The 25,748-nt window shown below is 45.8% G+C and overlaps 1 protein-coding gene across 2 annotated transcripts in view; it reads left to right on the forward strand.

The window, feature by feature from the left end:
- LOC134577713 (myocardin-like) overlaps positions 1 to 25,748 on the forward strand; it is a 294,842-nt gene that overhangs the window by 246,569 nt on the left and 22,525 nt on the right. For both annotated transcript variants that reach the window (XM_063436577.1, XM_063436578.1), the window contains exon 5: positions 6,204 to 6,353. In XM_063436577.1, the coding sequence (XP_063292647.1) occupies positions 6,204 to 6,353 (150 nt within the window). The remainder of the gene's footprint in view (positions 1 to 6,203; positions 6,354 to 25,748) is intronic.

A 25,748-nucleotide genomic window follows, 5' to 3' on the forward strand; every position in this document is an offset into this window, starting at 1 on the left:
ACACATCCCCTCCCCTTAGTGTGACACATAATCCCATTATGCATACAGTTTAAAATATACTTTTACACAACTTTCCTAACTCTAAAACCATACATCACATTCACATAAAAATACATATCCACAATCAATCCATTCAGGGGAACAACATATAAAAAAATGGCATGGATCAGACATGGGGTTCAAAAGTTAGTAAAGTATCTTTTAAAACCCCTAGCTTCCCAGCTCAGACTGTTTTTTACAGAGCCTTCTCTGTGCTGGAGAAGTAATCTAATTATCTCCAGCACAGAGACAGACTCCATTAACCACATGGTTACAGAAAGACATAAAACACTTTAAAATACAGAAAGTTACTTTTTAACCATAACACACAGACATTTCACATATCTCCAGATAGCTGGGATCTGAGCGCACAAAACTACCGAATAGCGCGCAGATCCTATTCACACAGTACAATTGCCATGGAGCTAAAGTCTTTCCCATAGTCTTTCATTATATGAATAGGCTCCATGGTATAGCTATCTGGGGTATCACATTCCCATAAAGTCTGGTCCATAGTCCAAAGGCAGCAGGCGGGCAACCAGGCTTCTCCAGTTCACAGTGGCGAAGTTGGTTTCGCCACACTTCCTTTTCCCTTCTGTGACAGACCCCTTTTGGGAGTAACAGATACCATCTCGGAGAATTGCCTGTTTGTACCTGGATTATCGTGAACTGCTCTGGATCTGTTCGGTATACGCAGCCACGTGGGGAGAACAATGGTCGCGGCCATTTTGACCGCACAAACTAATGACCGAACCCTCACGAACTATTCACACGACGAATCTCCACCTTACCGGTAACTGACACTCATGCTGTTCGACAGATCCAGAGTACCGAACTAGAGACACTATATCCACGAGAGAGTTTTCGTTTATGTTATGTGGTTCCAGAGTAAATGGTGCAAACGTGTATCTAGTGAACGGCCCAACCGATTTAGGGGATTTTCACGTATATTGTTCCCCTAGAGCTCCGTTCTCTGATACACGTAGTACATTGTATTTCCATTGCATTTTGTGTGTGTTATTAAACTTATAAATAACTGTTAAATATTCTGCATGGTACAGTGGGCGGGATTCCCACTATAAATGTATTATCTCCTCCATATACGGGGAGGAGTTGTTGTACGGCATAAAAGCCCGAGTTGCAGAATAAAGATTATTCCTACTTTTGACCCTCAACACAGAGTCTCGTCTCGTGCTTGGAGGGGATATTTATAATGCTGATTCGTATTCTCTCGGAACGTGTTTCGTTATAACTGACTTCATCTTGGGGGAAAGGACACCTTCTCAGCGGCGTAAACCCCTACTACACCGGGGTGCCGCTACACCTTCTATCTACGCCTGCGATAGCTACTGCTAGCATATCTGCTTTCCTACGCATCTTTCGCTCTTCCTCCTTCTTCGTCTCTGTCTCCCTATTCATATAGACCATATTTGCTATTTCCATTAGTTGGGTTATGGACATCCCTACAAACCTTTCTAACTTCTGTAGCTTGCGCTTTATATCTCCGTAGGCTTGGCTGACAAAGGCAGAGTTAACCATTCGGGAATTCTCAGGAGCCTTTGGATTAAAGGGGGTATACAAACGGTATGCCTCCAATAATCGGTCATAAAAGGCACTGGGCGACTCATCACATTTCTGCAATACCTCAGCCGTCTTAAACATATTAATCGCCTTTTTCCCTCCGGCTTTCATGCCAACAATAATAGCATCCTTGTATGCTTTTAAATAGGCCATATCTGCGCCATTGACATTCCACTCCGGATCAGTATTTGGATAATGTGCTGCGGCCCATGCTGCTGGGTTGGCCTGATTTTGTGTACGGGCCACTTCTTCCAGCGCTTTAATTGCCGCTTGGTTTATCCGTGTCCTTTCGTCGTTGTTAAACAATGTCATAAGCAGTTGCTGGCAATCAGCCCAAGTGGGATTATGTGTCTGGACTATGGAGGTAAACAAATCCGTCATGGCTTGAGGTTTATCGGTGTATGAGGAGTTATGGGTCTTCCAGTTAAATAGATCAGTAGTAGTGAAGGGAACATAGACGAATACAGGATCAGCGTGTTGTAACTGGCCGTCACCGTTAATGTGTGTCGGGCCTGGTGTCAGTCGGAGAGGCATTTGATAATGTCGGGGTTGGAGGGTACCGGTCAGTTGTTGGGTTAGTATGGGGCTTCGTTTAGAAACGTCAGTTAGGGGTTCCGGTCGAGGGGTAGTAAGACGAGGGGAAGTGGACGCTATACTGAGGGGGAGATCAGTGAGTAAAATATTCCGGGCCGGGCTAGGAGGAGCCTGACCAGGAACTAGATATGACGTCAAATCTGGATAGGTGGGGTTAACGGAGGTAGGTACCGGAAGGGGAGGGTTTAAAACAAGAGAGCTGGGCTCTGAGCTAGAAGAGGGGGTAGGTGGGGACAACGGGGCAAGGGGAGTATCGTTACCAACAGCACCTCCTCTTCCTGTGGAGGAGGAGTAAGGGGGCGGCATGGGGATCTCGGATTCAGGAGGCGTGTCCAAAATGGGCGTAATTACGGCCTTAGTGGACAATGAGGCGACATTGTTCCTCGTGGCATACCCGGATCCATTTTGGCAAGTCATTTACGGCCTGCTTCCAACAATCAATATACGGAAACTGGCCGTAAAGTTCAGGCCTACCTGATACAGCCACGTGTACACGCTGTACCAGATTAGGATCCAAACTGCCACGTGGTGGCCATGCAGCCACCAAAGTAGGCCATTCCCTACTACATAAAGTAGTCAGGCGTGTTGGAGACATCTTTACCCCAAAATCATACACAGTATATCCCTTTTTAAAGTTTTTCAACATACATCCTAAGGGATTCATAACCGTTGAATCTGACGCACCCATACTAACAATGAAGCGTCGTCTCCAACAGAAACTAAACAAACACACTTCCAACGGTCACACCCGTTCCCTTGGCAACAGCACCACGTGGTACAGTTACTAAGCGAAACGCACACAACAAAACACTCAGGGAATTCCCATACACACACAGCTGTTACACCAGTCACTAAATAATTATTACTGTGCCTTTTGGCGAAACTATACAGTCACCCACGCTAAAATTCCCTATATCTGAATTACCCGTCTATAACATACCCCAGTAACATCGTCTTTACAAACAGTAGTTATAGTACGGTTAGCATTGGTTAGAGTACAATTTAAAGTCACAGTTCAATTAGTAGTGGTTATGGTGTTAAACATACAACATAGACAACAGTTATTAGTAGTTATTTACAATATCAGTAGTTATTATACATGGTTATGGTACCGTGCGCTATAATACAGTTACACACTATTCACACTCTCGCTAGACGGCAAAGCTCACGCTATCTAGCAAGATATACACTCTACTACAATAATCTTTAACACATTTACAATTCCCAACTAATCTATTGGCCAGTACCTCGATGGACTACCTAAAACTATTTACATCCGTTTTGGTTAGCCACGCTGCCCAAGCATCACATATAGCGAACTAGAGGGCGGAATTTACAACAGCACCCTCTTAGTGTATATACTCTATCAAAAATCTAGTGGGTTCCAAATTTACACGCCTTCCCACTTAGCCAAGATAGGTTGAGATCTAGCGGACCGAATTTACACAGACGCCGCTTAGTCCCCCGGTCCCTCCGACCTAGCGAACGTAATATACACCCTAGAACGCTAGTCTAGACAAGACACCGGTGTCCGGCTTGGGCTATTTACACAGAACCCAGCCTGACTCCAAACCAAAATTAAACGGGCTGACTACAGGGCGTTTAATTGAGCAGTGCGCCTTCGCTCCTTCCCTCCACTGGAGGGGGCAGATTCCATACACAAATAACCCCTTATGGGCCTACCGCACAATCGGTATCCAATACCCCTAGTGGGTCCACCGTCTAAAACAGTAGTCGTCTTACCTCCTCGTTCCTGAACCTGGGTTCACACTCATCGACGGGGACACCCCAGCACTTACTACGTAGAGACCGATGATCTCCTGGACAACAGACCAGTGGCGCCGGGACGAAGGGAGGTCCACGCAGAAGTTCAGGGGTGCAGCCGTAGAGAGCGTGGGCAAAGATAGACCGTCTCACGCCTCTGCTTCTCAGCTACCGTTGAACGATGAGCTTCCCGGCCAATTGCACCAAATGATACCGGAGAAACTGACGGAAGCCAAGCACAGAGAGATGGACACAGGTTTCTTCAGGAAGGAAGAGATTCTTTATTCGATTCACCGACCGGGACTCAGAGGGACTAATGTCACCAAAAACAGCAAAGTCTGAGTCCTGATCATACAGTGTAGGTCCCTTATATAGGCATGTAGCTCCTTCCATAATCAGTTCAACCTACACATACTCTTATCTAATCAACTGAATAGAGACTAAATTCTTGTTTGACCACATGGCTTGCCCAGCACAATGGAGGAGGGGAAATACTCGTATATCCTGTATTTCTACACTTGCTCAGTACACTGTTGATTGTATCTTAGCTACGTGTAACTGACTAACTGATACATCAACATATGCAAGTGCACATACCATGTGGCAATTGTCCTAGTAAATTTATTTTTACTGAGATTCCACCACAGGAGTGCCTTTTATACGAGGTGATTAACCCTTTTACATTATGACAGTATATTTTCATAATGGAAGTGTGGTGTTAACATTTGGCGCTACATTTCGTGTTCACGTGTACCCCACTACTGCTTTGGCCCTTCCTTGGAGGGTGCATGCTCCTGTGAGTTTACAAGCAGAAAATGTCCCCCCTATTGGGAAAAGGACTTCCCTCTCCTCCAGTGCAGTGGAGGGTCGTTCATATTCCCTGGTAACTAATGTCACAGGTACCTTTAGAAGGTCATCTGTCATTATCGAGTGTGTGCGTACCTGATCTATAATATGCAACATTAGACTATTTCTGTGTACAAGATGAGATACGCAGAGTGGAAGAGAGGGGAGATTTAGAGGACAGGGCAATAGGGGGAAAACGGAGTTGAGAACTAAAGTAGTTAACAACCTCATTAAGGTATAGTATCCACAAAGTGGAACTGGTTGGGAATGTGGTAAATCTATTTTTGTCATGTAAGCTGGCTTGATCGGCTTGAACATTACACCTTATGTAACTAGTGCTCCACTGTAGCTCTCTGGGTTTAAGGATTAACTAAAGGGCTATCTGGGGATGTCTTATAGCAGGGATAGGCAACCTTCGGCACTCCAGATGTTGTGGACCACATCCTCCATAATGCTCTTACACCCATAATGGCAAAGCACGAGAGGAGTAGTTCAAAACATCTGGAGTGCCAAAGGTTGCCTATGCCTGTCCTATAGCATAATATCAGGACGTACATGTTAGCTTTGAGTTAGGGTAACATCCCCTGGCCTCTAGACAGTAAATAAGTAAAACATAAGCATATATAATATAACATTTAAATCCATTGTTGGAAATTGACCCGTTACAGCCAAATTGTTTGTGTAGCTAATCACAGATTGTACAGCCAGTTTTCTATTAGCAATTGTATGTGGTTAACATTTGCTAATGGTACCCTGCTAAAGGCCCAAGTTGCATGCTTATATACATTTCTGCCCATACATACTGGTGGTTAAAATTAACCTCAGTATAATCTGACATCTGTATAAATCCTGATTTATTAGATGCTGTTGTTTGTTTTAAGGATGGTCACCTTTTTCTGTGGCTTTTAGCGCTGGGATGGCAAAGAGGCACATCTGCCGGTAAATTAGGGCGATGGGCTAGGGTTTGTGTTTAATTTTGCTTTGGGACATCTTCCCAGTGTGTTTTCGGGTTGTTGTTGTTATCTGAAATGCTGTAAAAAATGCTTTATTGGGCCAATCTGTGTCGTAGCTCTAGGCATTTGCCTCCGTCCGTGCCATTAGTCAGGCCATGCCCCCTGTCTTTTTTTTTTTAATGATTACAGAACCTATTCTTAGAAAAACTGTGCTTGTACCTAAATTTGTTGTATTCTTCTACTGCTGTCGGAAAGACATAGAAAGTCAACAGTTTAACATCAAGCTCACATTACTAATCTATTCTTCCTCTGTCTTAATTTTGGAGATGGGTTGAAAGAACATATGGGTTATGTCACTTAAATTGTGTAATGCACACTGCTGGTTCAGGCACAATTACTCACGTCACCTTTATATATTTTTTTTAGATTCTCTAGTTGAATCTGATGAACTTAAGGAAAAAAAAGCTCGTCTGGCTGAAGATTTGAATGAAAAGATTCTTCATCGTCCTGGGCCTTTAGAACTAGTAAAGAAGAATATACTTCCTTTAGCTACTGGTATAAAAGATGGACTAAAGGGTGAGTTTTTATTTTTTCAAATAGTTAGTGGTGGACATTGTAGAATAATAAGGAAAATGTATTCATTTATCCATGACAGCATATACAAATGGGTTAATGTCATCCAAAGCAGCAGAGAGGACAGGAAACATAACACAAATCTATTAGAAGGCTGCTTAGTCATGTGACCAAGACAGCATATACAAATAGTTTAATTTCCAAGTTTTAAGTGGCATGGGGGTGGGAGGGGTAGAAATTAAAAGACAAATAAATATATAAACATGTTATGAAATATACTTATTACATACAATTAAAGTGTTCATAAAGTAGCTAAAGCTACCATAACCAAGCTGAATAATGGTAAGGATAATTTCTCAATGTGAAAAATACAGAATATCAAAGTCCTACTAAATGCAGGAAAATAATACAAACTGTACACCAAACCTGAAGCCATGCTGCATCAACCCAGAAATGAATGATAATCTGGCAGATAATGGATGTCATTACCAGTGCACATGTTAGATCCATCCTGCATAACAAACAGCGAAAATGAGAAAATGCAAAAATCAATCTACAATAGGAAAACAGAGTACGTATCTGGTGAGTAAACTCTGAAAATATCCAAGTTGGGGTATTAACATTCCCAGAACATATGTGGCTACCAAAGAATGGCTTAGCATTTTCACAAATTTTCTGAATTGTGTGCTACTGATAGGCTGATAAAACAGGAACAAGAGTAAGTGCTAAATAACAAATGGGCAGCAACCCAATAAGGGAATACCTCAAACACCCTTAAAGTATAACAAAAGAAGAAAGAATGGGAAATAAGGGCTGCGCCAGAGAGACTTAATATAAAATAATAATAATAAATAGTCCAAATAAAAAGAGTCTTATCTAAAATGCTCTTATTGGAGTCAGAGTCTATAGGTGCTTGGTCAGGAACAAATGTCCTCGCTGTTCTCCTCCATGTAGATCCACTCATATGCAAGAGATAAAACAAATAGAGAACCAAATAGTGCAATAAGTCTAATAATAGAATAAATAAAATATAAAAGGCTGGTATAAAACTCACATTTGCAAGAGCTATAACTCGCTCTAGTGTAAAAGGCGTACAGCGGTACAATTCCCACTTATGGGATATGGGGTAAACTTCCTCCGTCAGTGGTATGTTCAACACTCAAATAAAAAGAGACAACCAATAGTGATCACTGGATAAAATACTGGAAATAAATTATATAAAATGGTACTCACAAGGAAGGAGCAGACCAACTGCTCCTTGAAGATAGCGCTGGTGGTATGATCCCCACCTAGGATTACTTGGAGTCCAAGGTGATAAAAATGGCAGGTAAAAAAACAAACTAAAGTGTATAAAAAGATAAATGGCACAAGTAAAAAGTGACCAAATAATCTTTAATATATCAAAATACACAATAAAATATCCACAAGCGCGTTTCGCCAATACGGCTTTATCAATATGGAATAAGAACCTGATACCTGGCAAGAGAGAGTTTAAATAGCAATTCAGATGTTTGAAATTGGCGCCAAAATTGGGAACAGTCAATCAAAATTTTAGTTATCAACAATCAAGTTTAAACATATAAAAACAGAATTTTCTTAATGGACATACAATATAATAAGCTTTATAAACCTTGTTTGACTTTAAAACATTGAAAACGAAGGTTATTTTATGTGAAAATTACTTTCTAATGCGGTCATGTGACCGGCATGTAAACCGCATGGTTTACTGGGACATGTAGTTTATAACAAGATGTTGGCGCGCACTGTGCAGCCGCCGGCGTCAGAACTGGTAGGCGAAAATTAGATGTCAGCACGCATATAGTTGCGGCTGACGTCAAGAAGAGGGGGCGTGTATCTACATGACGACGGTCTGCACAAAGCTGCGGCCATCGTGATGGAGAGTTTGCTGGATCTAGAAGCCGACATGTCCCAGTAAACCATGCGGTTTACATGCCGGTCACATGACCGCATTAGAAAGTAATTTTCACATAAAATAACCTTCGTTTTCAATGTTTTAAAGTCAAACAAGGTTTATAAAGCTTATTATATTGTATGTCCATTAAGAAAATTCTGTTTTTATATGTTTAAACTCGATTGTTTATAACTAAAATTTTGATTGGCTGTTACCAATTTTGGCACCAATTTCAAACATCTGAATTGCTATTTAAACTCTCTCTTGCCAGGTATCAGGTTCTTATTCCATACTGATAAAGCCGTATTGGCGAAACGCCTTTGTGGATATTTTATTGTGTATTTTGATATATTAAAGATTATTTGGTCACTTTTTACTTGTGCCATTTATCTTTTGATACACTTTAGATTGTTTTTTACCTGTCATTTTTATCACCTTGGACTCCAAGTAATCCTAGGTGGGGATCATACCACCAGCGCTATCTTCAAGGAGCAGTTGGTCTGCTCCTTCCTTGTGAGTACCATTTTATATATTTTATTTCCAGTATTTTGTCCAGTGAGCACTATTGTTTGTTTCTTTTTACTTGAGTGTTGAACATACCACTGACGGAGGAAGTTTACCCCATATCCCATAAGCAGGGATTGTACCGCTGTACGCCTTTTACACTAGAGCGTTTACATTTCTCCTCTAACTGCTCTTCCTCACAATCCTCTTCCAGCGTTGCCGCAGGTCCAGCAAGCGATGCTGATAAGACTATTTCTGGTGGTGATGGTGGTGATTGCAAATGTGAGTTTTATACCAGCCTTTTATATTTTATTTATTCTATTATTAGACTTATTGCACTATTTGGTTCTCTATTTGTTTTATCTCTTGCATATGAGTGGATCTACATGGAGAACAGCGAGGACATTTGTTCCTGACCAAGCACTGATAGGCTGATAGTATCAGCAGTGCCCCGTTTTTTGCGCTTCTAATTTAAAGCTTTGGAAATTCAGAGAAGGTACAAGGGCAGAAATATCCGGCACTGGCTTGCAGACTTTATGGTTAAACCATTCATTAATGGATTAACCCCGTCAAGTAAGATGTTGCCCGTGACCTTCTCACACCATAACAACTTCAATGTGATTAAGTTGTTATGGTGCCCAAATAGTCTCTTACTATTTTTTTTTTTTAGAAATTACCATCGTGGCATGCTTTTTTTCATAGCCTACTATATATATATATATATATATATATATATATATATATATATATATATATTTTTTTTTTTATCAGTTTTGCTGCATTAAAGAAATGTCTAAAAAAAAAACAAGTTGTCTCTGCTAAGATTAGTTACGTTAGTCAGGCATTGTATGTCTAGTAGGAAAATACACCTGGTCTGATTTACGCCAATAAGCAGGTATTTCCTGCCATTTGGTTTACAGATCAGGTGTGAAAAGATAACCATTAGAGAGAGAAAGAGGAGAAGCAATACACATATCTTTATTTAGATATTTATGCATTATTTATTATATATATATATATATATATATATATATATATATATATATTTGTGCTCGGAATTTAAATACGTAATGGATAGTAACTGTGAGCAAAGTTGGTTGTGGTGTGCCGAAACCAACGTACGAGTGGGCCTGTAAATAAAAGAGGGCCCACCAAGGAGAATGTTCCCACCCACCTACACCCTGTTATAATTACAATCAGCTGAACGGCAGAGGTGAGTAGGGGCTGGGAGTTTAAGTAGGGGACTTACTCCTCCCACAAATTCAGGCCTCCACAAGTTCAGGCCTTTTAACTTGTGCTCGGAATTTAAATACGTAATGGATAGTAACTGTGAGCAAAGTTGATTGTGGTGTGCCGAAACCAACGTACGAGTGGGCCTGTAAATAAAAGAGGGCAAAAAGATACATTCGAGAAATACACACTTTATTGCATTTTTTACAAAACCAAGTTCCTAAAAGCTTGGCGAAGCTCTTTCTCTGGCTGTGGAATATATGCCGTATATATTCATGTAGGAAAAAGGCGCCCTCACCTGCTGATCGCAATGCCCGATACCGTGCAAGAATGGTAACTGGGCACAACCTTGATCCTGGGAGAGTGTGGAACACCACATCTGTCCCCTTCCCCAGCACATCTGTTTTTGACATAGATAAGTGAATCACCACACTATCCACCCCCGTAGTGACATCAGACGCCTGAATGCCGCCATGACCTCGCCTGTTCGTGCTGACTAGTTCCCCAATACGAAAAGCCCTAAAAAAGGCCAAAACAAACGCCATGCCAAACTGGTCAGCCTCAAAGTCCGAGAAGCAAATCTCAGGCAGCACCCGCACCAGGCTCCCCAGAACACTGATAGACACCGGCCGCCGCACATCTGGAGCCCTCCACCCCCTCCGGAAACCTTTCAAAGCCTGATGGATCACAAAATGTTTTGTCAAATCCCCCCAAACCGCGCAGCTTAAATCAAAACGCGAGCGCAGCAATATTCCTGTCCACTCCTGCCAGAGAAGCGCCCCTGGCCAGTAGCTCAAATGAAAACTACAATAGGGCATCAAGGTTCGCCCCCCCGGGCAGTCTCGTCCGGGCAGTCCTCCCCCTCCCCCTATGCTCCGTGCGCCATCATCCGGAACTGGGACCACTGAAAGCGAGACTAAGCATCAGCCACAATATTGAAGTAACCAGGAACATGCCGCGTGCTGAAGACACATAAGGGCAAAGTTGCGCAAATGCCACACCACCAGAGCCGATGACGATAACCAGGCCCGGACTGGCCATCGGGCACACCGGGCAAATGCCCGATGGGCCGCGGTGGCCAGGGGCCGAGGCCGGCAGGGGAAGACCCAGGGTCTCCCCTTCCGGTCTATGCAGGGCCGGCACTATCTGAGCGCCGGCCCCGCTGTTTTCAATGATCTTCAATCAGTGATCTCCCTCACCGGCCCACTTAAATAGAGCTGCGGCTGGGGAGGGAGAGGACCTGGCGGAGCTCTATCTTGCAGCTCCGCCGGGTTCCTCTCGCGAGATCCGGCAGGCTACAGTTCACTCACCCACTGGACCACCAGGGATAGTGCCTGAACCCCCCTCCCAGATGCCGGATCCACAGCACTATCACCCTCAGCACTCTCACACACATCATCCACAGCACTATCACCCTCAGCACTCTCACACACATCATCCACAGCACTCTCACACACATCATCCACAGCACTATCACCCTCAGCACTCTCACACACATTATCCACAGCACTATCACCCTCATCACTCTCACACACATCATCCACAGCACTATCACCCTCAGCACTCTCACACACATCATCCACAGCACTCTCACACACATCCTCCACAGCACTATCACCCTCAGCACTCTCACACACACACATCATCCACAGCACTATCACACACATCACCCTCAGCACTCTCACACATCATCCACAGCACTATCACCCTCAGCACTCTCACACACATCACACTCAGCACTATCACAAAACACATCATACACAGCACTGTCACACACATCACACACAGCACTCTTACACATCATCCACAGCAATATCACACTCGACACTCTCACACACAGCACCCTCACACACATCACCCTCAGTACTCACACACATCATCCACAGCACTATCACACTCAGCACTCTCACATACATCACACTCACACACACATCACACTCACCACTATCACAAAACACATCATACACAGCACTCTCACACACATCATACACAGCACCATCACACCGCACCCTCACACACATCACCCATCATACACACATACTGCACCCCTCACATACACACAGAACCCCCCAACACACTGCACCACACACATACACAATACTTCCAAACACATGTGTGTAATATATATATATATATATATATATATATATATATATATACATATAATATATGTATGTGTGTGTATATATACATATATATATACACACACACACTACAATCTGATACCGGAGAAACTGACGGAAGCCAAGCACAGAGAGATGGACACAGGTTTCTTCAGGAAGGAAGAGATTCTTTATTCGGTTCACCAATCGGGACTCAGAGGGACTAATGTCACCAAAATACAACAAGTTCTGAGCCCCGTACAATAGTGTAGGCTCCTTATATAGGCATGTAACTCCACCCATAATTAGCTCCACCCACACATTATCTTACCCAATCAATCGAACAAGAACTAACTTCCTGTTTGACCACATGGCTTGCCCATCACAATGGAGGAGGGGAATACTACATCCGGTATTCTTGCACATGCTCCGTACACTACTGATTGTATCTTTGCCACGTGCAACCAATCGACCGATACACCAGTATATGCACGTACACATGCCACGTGGTAATCTCGGCCTACTAAATTTATTTTTACCGAGATTCCACCACATTCCCCCCTTTGATCTTGCAGGGATTCTCTGGATCTGGTGTAGCTTGCCAAGAATCTACTGCTGCTGGTTTAACCCTGGAGTGATGAATCCACGGAGTCACTTCAGCCACCTTTATTGCTGTAGGGGTAGACAAAAGAACAACATAAGGACCCCTCCACTTAGGCCCTAACGGTATACTGTTCCACTCTTTAATCCATACTTGATCTCCTGGATGATAGCTATGAACAGGGGGATAAATATTCACAGGTAATCTATCTTGTACCCATTTCTGTACCTCCTCCATAGTTTTACCCAACTCTACAACCTGCTGCCGGGTAATTCCTTCTCCCAACTGACTCAAATCCCCCCTTAAGTTACCAAGTACGGGAGGTGGACGCCCATACATGATTTCAAAAGGTGAGAGACCCATCCTTCTGGTAGGTGTACTACGAATACGCAACAGAGCTATAGGCAAAAGAACATTCCACTTAAGCTGAGTCTCTTGACACATCTTTGCCAATTGGTTCTTAATAGTTATATTCATTCTTTCTACTTTACCAGAGCTCTGAGGTCTATATGCCGTATGAAGCTTCCACTTAATACCAAGCATATGAGTCAGTTGTTGTAGGCACTGATGAACAAAGGCTGGACCATTATCCGATCCTATAGAGCATGGTAGTCCATATCGGGGTATTATTTCTCGCAACAGGAATCGTACAACTTCTCCTGCTTTCTCTGTACGAGTAGGACATGCTTCTACCCAACCTGAGTAGGTACACACAACTACTAGTAGGTAGCGATGTCCACCGGATTTAGGCATTACCTTATAGTCTATTTGAAGATCAGACATAGGGAGTCCCCCCATATACTGGACTCCTGGTGGTTTTACTGGCCCTTGCCTTGCATTATTCTTAGCACATATTACACATCTTCGTACAATGGCTTGAGTCAAGTTGGACAATCTTGGTATGTAGAAATGTTTTCTGAGAGATTCTTCCATACTATCTCTTCCAGAATGTGTCCCGTTGTGATAGTTCTGGACAATTTCTACAGCTAGTGATGCTGGAATAACTATTCTTCCATCTTCTAACTGATACCATTTGTTCTCCAGGTACTTCCCAGCTTCTGTCTTTAACCACTCTTCTTCTTGAGCTGTATAAACTGGAGTCCATTGAGACAGTGGAGTCGGTATAAGAGCAGCTATATGTTCCACATATTCCTGTCTTCCTGATTCAGCGGCACGCTTAGCTGCATTATCTGCCATCCGATTTCCTTTCGGTTCCCACACGGCTTCCAGTAGTTGTAATATTTCAGCTGCGTACTTGATTTCTTTACCCTCTGAGTTCAATAATCCTCTTTCTTTATACAAAGCTCCGTGGGCATGAGTGGTTAAAAACGCATACTTGGAGTCCGTGTAGATGTTCACTCTTAAACCTTCAGCCAATTGTAACGCTCGTGTTAGTGCAATTAGTTCTGCCTTCTGTGCCGATGTTCCTTTTGACAATGGCCGAGCTTCTATCACCTTGTCTATGGTAGTTACTGCATATCCTGCATAGCGAATCCCTTCTTTCACATAACTACTACCGTCCGTATAGTACTGGACATCAGGGTTCTGGATGGGAAAGTCACGAAGATCTGGTCTACTTGAGAACACTTCATCCATCACCTCCAGGCAATCATGTTGACTCTCAGTAGGTTGTGGCAAAAGGGTAGCTGGATTTAAGGTGTTAACAGTCTCTAGATGTACTCTTGGGTTTTCACATAACATAGCTTGATACTTAGTCATGCGGCTGTTACTAAACCAATGATTGCCTTTATAGTCTAGCAACGTTTGTACTGCGTCTCCGCTGGTAGACAGGATAAGCAGATCCAAAACAGGCAAAATGCAGGTAGCGTAGTCACAATCCCTTCCTCCCAAGAACTAGACGACACATAGCTTGGAGGTCAACTGAGGTTTTTAATTACAGTCACAGTATTTATGCGGTTACAGATATACAGGGTTTCCCAAGTCCTAATGCAGGGTTTGTCCAGTAGGGGACTACATGGGGGACTGGGTTTTATACATCTTTTACCCAGCATACATTGCTGTACCAAGGAGATACTTATCCCAGCATGCATTGCTAAGGGGAGTATCCCTTGGTACAGAGGAATATAGTTTTTACATTAAAATCCATAACTCACATACTATTTATGTTATACAGCTTTATAACTATTTATTACATAGCTGGGACCTGGACGCACAGTTAAGTGAACTTGCGCCCAGATCCCAGCACAATTGACCGAATGTTTAAATGATTGCCTGAGTTAAGGGAATAAAACTACCGAAAACTGTAAACTCCCGAACGGCTTAGAAGTCCAGCGGGGCTTGTGTTGTCGAGTAGCCGATTTTAGTTCCAGGCACTCGACGACAAAACCCCGCTGGCTTTCCGCGAACAAAGATGGCCGCCGCCTCGTGGTCGGTACCCGAATGGCGGCCACCCGCAGCTAACCGCAATTAGCACGGATACAATGTTGCGAAGTACCTAATTGGAGACACACGACCATCTATGGGTGGTCTCCCATTCGGTACTTTGCTTAACTCACGAACAGTGCGGGAATACACTGTTTGCGTAGATGTACATTTAACATTAGCGGTATTCGTGTGCTTGAAACACACGAATGCCGCATGCATAGTAAAATACAGGCCATAGCAAGACATTTACATTAGTCAGTTTACATTGCAATTTACAGTCTCTGAGTGGCTGAATTTGCCACAACCACCAACTGTCAACATTTTTTTTTTTAGTTTATTGGACTGCAAGAAATGCACCGCAGGCCGCAAATGTACTATTTAGTACAGAAAAAATGTGAATTTTTACAAGTGCACTGTAAGCACACTATCAGACCCTTCTATTTGACTCTCAGTTATGAAGTGCACCCCACTATTGTACTACCCCACTAATGTACTATTTAGCACCAAAATAAATGTACTTTTTAAAACTCTGATGTAACCGCGGTATTTGAAGCTTCTATTTGACTCTCAGATATGAAGTGCACCCCACCCCACTAATGTACTAGTTTGCAGAATTATTTCCTAAGTTGTCCCTATCAGCAGTAGCATCCTCTCCCTACACTAATAAGACCGCATGTGCGTGCAGCGCTACACGACTCCACCTTATATATAGAGGCTGGGTCACATGCTGCACTGGCCAATTACAGACATGCCATTAGTAGGCATGGCTGTGATGGCTTCTAAGGGCACACAAGTCAAACTCTTGTTGATTGGCTGCCCTGCAGCCTTTGAAAACGCTCCATTAAATTGCCGAACACCGAACTCCAACCCGAACATACAGTGATATGTCCGTGTTCGGGTCCGGGGTCCAAAAACAACTAATGTTCGGTATGAACTGAAAAGTTCGGGTTCGCTCAACTCTAGTGGTGAATCATGTGGAACTTCCCCTGTTCCTTTTTTAGGGACGACCCCCAGCAGAGAAACCCGCAAATTGGGCAAGGGGAGGGACATAAATGGGCCCGCCATCCTACCCAGCTGCACTTCCTTATCCAGCTTCTCACGCACCTCACTACCACTTGGAATTCATAAACCTACTTCAAGTTATGCACGCTAACCAGCCCCCCCTTTCTTAAAAAGGGATAAAAAACACTCCCTGAAGCCTGCATGCAAAAACACAGCATCTGCCTTGTTACTGTATTGGCTTAGCCATGGTAGTATCACATCGAACTTCACCGGCAGTGATCCCCGTGGCAATGGGAACAGTCCCCAGCCGGAGCCTGCACCGGAGGAGGCCCCAGCCTTACCTCACTTAAAACATCTGTTGAGGCCATGGGCACCTCCGCAGCCTGAGCACTAATGCTTAAATCTGCACCCAGTGCCCCATTTGCAATGGCCCTTTTTGAAGAGCCAGCAAATACGCGGCTGATGAAGAGGAGTGACTTCCAGTGCCGGCCACTGACTGTTGACTTCTGTGCCATCATCCATAAAGGCAGGTCCATCTGGTCCCACCACATCCCAGGGCTCGCCGCAAGTCACTGCCAAAATTGCTCGTTGTATTTCCACCACGCCAGACAGTCGTATGTGTGCTAAGCCTCCCACACCCCATCCAGATAGCAGGACAATGAGGAACACAGACCTGGCGACTTCTCCCCAACATCACCGGCAGAAAGCACCCATGCCGCTCCATGATCCTGCGCCACCGCTCTCACCTCCGCCGGGAGCTGCTCCACCAGATCTATCCTCTAGGCCTTGAACCTGCAGAAAAAGAAAGCCAAAAAACATACCAGGCCCAAACTGCAGGCAGGAGTTGCACACAACTTAGGCCAGATAAGCAGATTAAAAGTGCCTAATTCTAAACTGGCTGCCTATTTATACTGGGCCAACCCCCTAACACTCTAACTCCAATCCCATGGGGGGCTTTCCCCCTATGCCCACCTCCTAGCTTTGTCAAGCCCCTTTCCACTAAGCTGCGCTTGTTCCATAGGTTACAACTTGTTTGTTCAGTTACCCATCTATATGGTACTTGGGGGTTTACAAAATTCAAACAACCCGGCCTAAATTTTAGATGAATTGCAAGTCATCTTAAAATGAAAATGCAGAGTTTACTGGAGAGTACCACATTATTAAATAGAACACAATCAACACAAATTAGCTTTATTATTCATATTATTTTGATGAAATGATAGTTGGACTGCTAAATGTATTCCAAAACAGCCCATGAGAAAAATATTACAAATTGTCTGCCTTGGCTGAAATTTTGTGATTCAGTTGGTATTTTCCATAAGTCAATGGAAATTTTTTTTTTAAATTTACTCTCAGAACCCCATGTTTTTCATGAAAATACATCACCTTATTAGGAATGTAAAAGAATGTTATAAAAATAAATAAGATTTGTATATAAGCAATAAAATATATATTTCAGTTTAATATCTTGTCTCATCAAATGCAGGGTGATACCTCTAAATGTAAACATTTGTAATAGCTTCTCACAACATAATAGGGTTTGTTCTTATATGCATTTTTGTATAATGTACAGGGAGTGCAGAATTATTAGGCAAATGAGTATTTTGACCACATCATCCTCTTTATGCATGTTGTCTTACTCCAAGCTGTATAGGCCCGAAAGCCTACTACCAATTAGGCACATTAGGTGATGTGCATCTCTGTAATGAGAAGGGGTGTGGTCTAATGACATCAACACCCTATATCAGGTGTGCATAATTATTAGGCATCTTCCTTTCCTTTGGCAAAATGGGTCAAAAGAAGGACTTGACAGGCTCAGAAAAGTCAAAAATAGTGAGATATCTTGCAGAGGGATGCAGCACTCTTAAAATTGCAAAGCTTCGTTTCATTCAAAATAGTCAACAGGGTCGCAAGAAGCGTGTGGAGAAACCAAGGCGCAAAATAACTGCCCATGAACTGAGAAAAGTCAAGCGTGCAGCTGCCAAGATGCCACTTGCCACCAGTTTGGCCATATTTCAGAGCTGCAACTTCACTGGAGTGCCCAAAAGCACAAGGTGTGCAATACTCAGAGACATGGCCAAGGTAAGAAAGGTTGAAAGACGACCACCACTAAACAAGACACACAAGCTGAAACGTCAAGACTGGGCCAAGAAATATCTCAAGACTGATTTTTCTAAGGTTTTATGGACTGATGAAATGAGAGTGAGTCTTGATGGGCCAGATGGATGGATTGGTAAAGGGCAGAGAGCTCCATTCTGACTCAGACGCCAGCAAGGTGGAGGTGGAGTACTGGTTTGGGCTGGTATCATCAAAGATGAGCTTGTGGGGCCTTTTCGGGTTGAGGATGGAGTCAAGCTCAACTCCCAGTCCTACTGCCAGTTTCTGGAAGACACCTTCTTCAAGCAGTGGTACAGGAAGAAGTCTGCATCCTTCAAGAAAACATGATTTTCATGCAGGACAATGCTCCATCACACGCGTCCAAGTACTCCACAGCGTGGCTGGCAAGAAAGGGTATAAAAGAAGAAAATCTAATGACATGGCCTCCTTGTTCACCTGATCTGAACCCCATTAAGAACCTGTGGTTCATCATCAAATGTGAGATTTACAAGGAGGGGAAACAGTACACCTCTCTGAACAGTGTCTGGGAGGCTGTGGTTGCTGCTGCACGCAATGTTGATGGTGAACAGATCAAAACACTGACAGAATCCATGGATGGCAGGCTTTTGAGTGTCCTTGCAAAGAAAGGTGGCTATATTGGTCACTGATTTGTTTTTGTTATGTTTTTGAATGTCAGAAATGTATATTTGTGAATGTTGAGATGTTATATTGGTTTCACTGGTAAAAATAAATAATTGAAATGGGTATATATTTGTTTTTTGTTAAGTTGCCTAATAATTATGCACAGGGGCGGACTGACCGGTCGGGCACTTCGGACTACCAGCCACACTACGCTACAGGTGGGGGTGGTGGGGGCAAAAAGAGAAGGGGAGGGGGGGCAAAAAGAGAAGGGGAGGGGGGGCAAAAAGAGAAGGGGAGGGGGGGAAAGTGAAGGGGAGGGGGGGCAAAAAGAGAAGGGGAGGGGGAGGAAAGTGAAGGGGAGGGGGGGCAAAAAGAGAAGGGGAGGGGGAGCAAAAAGAGAAGGGAAGGGGGGCAAAAAGAGAAGGGAAGGGGGGGCAAAAAGAGAAGGGGAGGGGGGGCAAAAAGAGAGGGAGGGGAGGGAGTAAAAAGAAAGGGGGTAAAAAGAGAGAGGGGGGTAAGAAGAGGGAGGGGGGTAAGAAGAGGGAGGGGGGTTGTGACGAAACCAACCTGGCCACTGAGAACTGGAGAAGCCTGGTTGCTAGCCTCCTGCCCAGTGATTATGGTCCCTGGGAGATAGTGCCCTTTAAGGGACTGAATTGGGGCTTATGGACTGCTACCATAATGTACTGACCCTTTAAGAACTACTTTTGGGCAGTTGGATTGTATTATACTGTCCCTAGCTCTTTAAATACTTTGGGAAGAATTGGTACTTTTGTATATGACACTTCGGACACAGTCGAAGCTGTCGAAGCTGTCGAAGCTGTCGAAGCTGTCGAAGCTGTCGAAGTGCCGAAGTTACCGAAGTTGTCGAAGTCGTCAAAGTGGCCGGCATCGGACAAAGGACCACGTGGCGGCGGCCATTTTAACTTCGAACACCGCCAACCCTTAACATCAACTCCACTTCGACACTTCGAATACCAGCCACACTTCGAATGGGACTTAGCCGTTTTTATGCTAGAAAGTGACCGACCGCACAGCCCAAATCCATGGAACTGTTTTGGGCAAGGAAAGGTGCTTGCGGTCGGTCATAAAAGGACTTCCGTGTAACTTTTTATTTACTGAAGGGATTGGTATGATTTTTGAGAGTGTTTATGTTTAAAGTATGCTGAGTCTGAATATGTGATTTGTATGTGGATGTGATGTATGGTTTTAAAGTTATGAAAGTTGTGTAAAAGTATATTTTGAACTGTATGCATAATGGGATTATGTGTCACACTAAGGGGAGGGGATGTGTGGGATGTAACATCTATGTCATTGGTTATTTTATGCCTCCCCCTGGGTGTGGCCTGTATGTGTACTCATGTAATAAAAACCAGGCTGGGTGCCCCAGCACCTCAGACCACTGCTTGACCTTCAACACGGAGCCTCGTCTCGTTCTTGGGGGGATTCACTGTATGCTGTTGGAGATTGACTGCTAGGAGTGTAAGCTGATGTCTGCTTTTCCTATTCATCTGCTAGCAGCTATTCGTGAGGTTCCAGCTTGGAGTGCTATCTTATTCCCTGGTATGCAGTTCGGGAGTTTGATGCATTCACCTATATCCAATTCGTGAGTTTTGATGTTCTGCAGTAGCTGTGCCTTTCTGAGAAAAGGGGATTATCGCCTAAACGGAGTTTAACCCCTCATATGCTGAAACGGTCCGTTACAGGGGTAAGAAGAGAGAGGGAGGGGGGTAAGAAGAGAGAGGGAGGGGGGTAAGAAGAGAGAGTGAGGGGGAGTAAAAAGAGAGGGAGGGGGAGTAAGAAGAGAGAGAGGGGGAGTAAGAAGAGAGAGAGGGGAGTAAGAAGAGAGAGAGGGGGTAAGAAGAGAGGAAGGGGGGAGTAAGAAGAGAGGGGGAGTAAGAAGAGGGGGTGGGGGGAGTAAGAAGGGGGTAAGAAGAGGGGTGGGGGGAGTAAGAAGGGGGTAAGAAGAGGGGGAGGGGGGAGTAAGAAGAGGGGAGGGGGGTAAGAAGAGGGGGGAAGGGGGTAAGAAGAGAGGGGGCGGGAGTAAGAGGGGGGTAAGAAGAGGGGGGAAGGGGGTAAGAAGAGAGGGGGCGGGAGTAAGAAGGGGGTAAGAAGAGGGGGAGGGGGGAGTAAGAAGAGGGGGAGGGGGGAGTAAGAAGAGGGGGAGGGGGGAGTAAGAAGAGGGGGGAGTAAGAAGAGGGGGGTAAGAAGAGGGGTAGGGGGGAGTAAGAGGAGGGCAATTGCCCCCTCCCCTGTCCGCAGGCACCGTGCAGGCAGCCGGCAGGGGAAGGAGGAAGAGAGGACCCAGGAGCTCAGCCTGCAGCTCCTCTGGGTCCTTCTTGCGCAAGCACAGATCATTGCCGCGGTTACCACGGCAACGTTACGGCTCTGGCGAAAGTAAACTCTAGCCCTGGAGCTACGGGCTAGAGTTCACTCTCAACACTGTGACCACCAGGGATTCCTGGGGGTTGCAGTGGTGAGAGTGAACTCTAGCCCCATAAACACACTACCCCCACACACCATACACATTCACACACTGCCCCCATGCACATTTACACACATTGCCTCACACACACACTGCCCACCCATACACACACAGACCCCCATACTAACATTGTCACACACATACACAACCCCCTCATACACACATTGCCCCACACACCCTACACATTCACACACTACACCCCCTCACACACACTACATCCCCTCACACACACTACACCCCCTCACACACACTGAACCTTTCACACACACTGCACCCCTTACACATTGCACCACTGCTCCTATACCCTACAACAGCCTCATATCCCAGCAGACCCCAGGTAAGTTGTCAAACTGTTCTTAAACGGTTTGACTACTTACTCTGGGAGGGGGGCCCGGCCCTCCTGGCACCATAACGACTACACAGAGCAGTAGTGGTTATTGTGCATGGATTATTTCTTTAAATAATATCCAAGTGCCCCAGTAGCCAGCAAGCCAGCCAGCCCACAGGACAGCCAGCTAGCCCACAGGCCGGCCAGCCAGCCAGCCCATAGGCTGGCCAGTAGCCAACCAGCCAGCCCACAGGCCACCAGTTAGGCTTACAGCCAGCAAGCCACAGCCAGCAAGCCAACAGCCTGGTAGCCGCAGCCAGCAAGCCCACAGCCTGCTGGCAGTAGCCAGCAAGCCCACAGCCTGCCAGCAAGCCCACAGCCTGCCAGCAAGCCCACAGCCTGCCAGCAAGCCCACAGACTGCCAGCCAACAACAGTAATTAACATCAACTCCACTTCGACACTTCGAATACCAGCCACACTTCGAATGGGACTTAGCCGTTTTTATGCTAGAAAGTGACCGACCGCACAGCCCAAATCCATGGAACTGTTTTGGGCAAGGAAAGGTGCTTGCGGTCGGTCATAAAAGGACTTCCGTGTAACTTTTTATTTACTGAAGGGATTGGTATGATTTTTGAGAGTGTTTATGTTTAAAGTATGCTGAGTCTGAATATGTGATTTGTATGTGGATGTGATGTATGGTTTTAAAGTTATGAAAGTTGTGTAAAAGTATATTTTGAACTGTATGCATAATGGGATTATGTGTCACACTAAGGGGAGGGGATGTGTGGGATGTAACATCTATGTCATTGGTTATTTTATGCCTCCCCCTGGGTGTGGCCTGTATGTGTACTCATGTAATAAAAACCAGGCTGGGTGCCCCAGCACCTCAGACCACTGCTTGACCTTCAACACGGAGCCTCGTCTCGTTCTTGGGGGGATTCACTGTATGCTGTTGGAGATTGACTGCTAGGAGTGTAAGCTGATGTCTGCTTTTCCTATTCATCTGCTAGCAGCTATTCGTGAGGTTCCAGCTTGGAGTGCTATCTTATTCCCTGGTATGCAGTTCGGGAGTTTGATGCATTCACCTATATCCAATTCGTGAGTTTTGATGTTCTGCAGTAGCTGTGCCTTTCTGAGAAAAGGGGATTATCGCCTAAACGGAGTTTAACCCCTCATATGCTGAAACGGTCCGTTACAGGGGTAAGAAGAGAGAGGGAGGGGGGTAAGAAGAGAGAGGGAGGGGGGTAAGAAGAGAGAGTGAGGGGGAGTAAAAAGAGAGGGAGGGGGAGTAAGAAGAGAGAGAGGGGGAGTAAGAAGAGAGAGAGGGGAGTAAGAAGAGAGAGAGGGGAGTAAGAAGAGAGAGAGAGGGGGTAAGAAGAGAGAAAGGGGGGAGTAAGAAGGGGGTAAGAAGAGGGGTGGGGGGAGTAAGAAGGGGGTAAGAAGAGGGGGAGGGGGGAGTAAGAAGAGGGGAGGGGGGTAAGAAGAGGGGGGAAGGGGGTAAGAAGAGAGGGGGCGGGAGTAAGAGGGGGGTAAGAAGAGGGGGGAAGGGGGTAAGAAGAGAGGGGGCGGGAGTAAGAAGGGGGTAAGAAGAGGGGGAGGGGGGAGTAAGAAGAGGGGGAGGGGGGAGTAAGAAGAGGGGGAGGGGGGAGTAAGAAGAGGGGGGAGTAAGAAGAGGGGGGTAAGAAGAGGGGTAGGGGGGAGTAAGAGGAGGGCAATTGCCCCCTCCCCTGTCCGCAGGCACCGTGCAGGCAGCCGGCAGGGGAAGGAGGAAGAGAGGACCCAGGAGCTCAGCCTGCAGCTCCTCTGGGTCCTTCTTGCGCAAGCACAGATCGTTGCCGCGGTTACCACGGCAACGTTACGGCTCTGGCGAAAGTAAACTCTAGCCCTGGAGCTACGGGCTAGAGTTCACTCTCAACACTGTGACCACCAGGGATTCCTGGGGGTTGCAGTGGTGAGAGTGAACTCTAGCCCCATAAACACACTACCCCCACACACCATACACATTCACACACTGCCCCCATGCACATTTACACACATTGCCTCACATACACACTGCCCACCCATACACACACAGACCCCCATACTAACATTGTCACACACATACACAACCCCCTCATACACACATTGCCCCACACACCCTACACATTCACACACTACACCCCCTCACACACACTACATCCCCTCACACACACTACACCCCCTCACACACACTGAACCTTTCACACACACTGCACCCCTTACACATTGCACCACTGCTCCTATACCCTACAACAGCCTCATATCCCAGCAGACCCCAGGTAAGTTGTCAAACTGTTCTTAAACGGTTTGACTACTTACTCTGGGAGGGGGGCCCGGCCCTCCTGGCACCATAACGACTACACAGAGCAGTAGTGGTTATTGTGCATGGATTATTTCTTTAAATAATATCCAAGTGCCCCAGTAGCCAGCAAGCCAGCCAGCCCACAGGACAGCCAGCTAGCCCACAGGCCGGCCAGCCAGCCAGCCCATAGGCTGGCCAGTAGCCAACCAGCCAGCCCACAGGCCACCAGTTAGGCTTACAGCCAGCAAGCCACAGCCAGCAAGCCAACCACCTGGTAGCCGCAGCCAGCAAGCCCACAGCCTGCTGGCAGTAGCCAGCAAGCCCACAGCCTGCCAGCAAGCCCACAGCCTGCCAGCAAGCCCACAGACTGCCAGCCAACAACAGTAATTAACATCAACTCCACTTCGACACTTCGAATACCAGCCACACTTCGAATGGGACTTAGCCGTTTTTATGCTAGAAAGTGACCGACCGCACAGCCCAAATCCATGGAACTGTTTTGGGCAAGGAAAGGTGCTTGCGGTCGGTCATAAAAGGACTTCCGTGTAACTTTTTATTTACTGAAGGGATTGGTATGATTTTTGAGAGTGTTTATGTTTAAAGTATGCTGAGTCTGAATATGTGATTTGTATGTGGATGTGATGTATGGTTTTAAAGTTATGAAAGTTGTGTAAAAGTATATTTTGAACTGTATGCATAATGGGATTATGTGTCACACTAAGGGGAGGGGATGTGTGGGATGTAACATCTATGTCATTGGTTATTTTATGCCTCCCCCTGGGTGTGGCCTGTATGTGTACTCATGTAATAAAAACCAGGCTGGGTGCCCCAGCACCTCAGACCACTGCTTGACCTTCAACACGGAGCCTCGTCTCGTTCTTGGGGGGATTCACTGTATGCTGTTGGAGATTGACTGCTAGGAGTGTAAGCTGATGTCTGCTTTTCCTATTCATCTGCTAGCAGCTATTCGTGAGGTTCCAGCTTGGAGTGCTATCTTATTCCCTGGTATGCAGTTCGGGAGTTTGATGCATTCACCTATATCCAATTCGTGAGTTTTGATGTTCTGCAGTAGCTGTGCCTTTCTGAGAAAAGGGGATTATCGCCTAAACGGAGTTTAACCCCTCATATGCTGAAACGGTCCGTTACAGGGGTAAGAAGAGAGAGGGAGGGGGGTAAGAAGAGAGAGGGAGGGGGGTAAGAAGAGAGAGTGAGGGGGAGTAAAAAGAGAGGGAGGGGGAGTAAGAAGAGAGAGAGGGGGAGTAAGAAGAGAGAGAGGGGAGTAAGAAGAGAGAGAGAGGGGGTAAGAAGAGAGGAAGGGGGGAGTAAGAAGAGAGGGGGAGTAAGAAGAGGGGGTGGGGGGAGTAAGAAGGGGGTAAGAAGAGGGGTGGGGGGAGTAAGAAGGGGGTAAGAAGAGGGGGAGGGGGGAGTAAGAAGAGGGGAGGGGGGTAAGAAGAGGGGGGAAGGGGGTAAGAAGAGAGGGGGCGGGAGTAAGAGGGGGGTAAGAAGAGGGGGGAAGGGGGTAAGAAGAGAGGGGGCGGGAGTAAGAAGGGGGTAAGAAGAGGGGGAGGGGGGAGTAAGAAGAGGGGGAGGGGGGAGTAAGAAGAGGGGGAGGGGGGAGTAAGAAGAGGGGGGAGTAAGAAGAGGGGGGTAAGAAGAGGGGTAGGGGGGAGTAAGAGGAGGGCAATTGCCCCCTCCCCTGTCCGCAGGCACCGTGCAGGCAGCCGGCAGGGGAAGGAGGAAGAGAGGACCCAGGAGCTCAGCCTGCAGCTCCTCTGGGTCCTTCTTGCGC

The sequence above is a fragment of the Pelobates fuscus genome, chromosome 11, assembly GCF_036172605.1.
Source record: "Pelobates fuscus isolate aPelFus1 chromosome 11, aPelFus1.pri, whole genome shotgun sequence".
Taxonomy (NCBI): domain Eukaryota; kingdom Metazoa; phylum Chordata; class Amphibia; order Anura; family Pelobatidae; genus Pelobates; species Pelobates fuscus.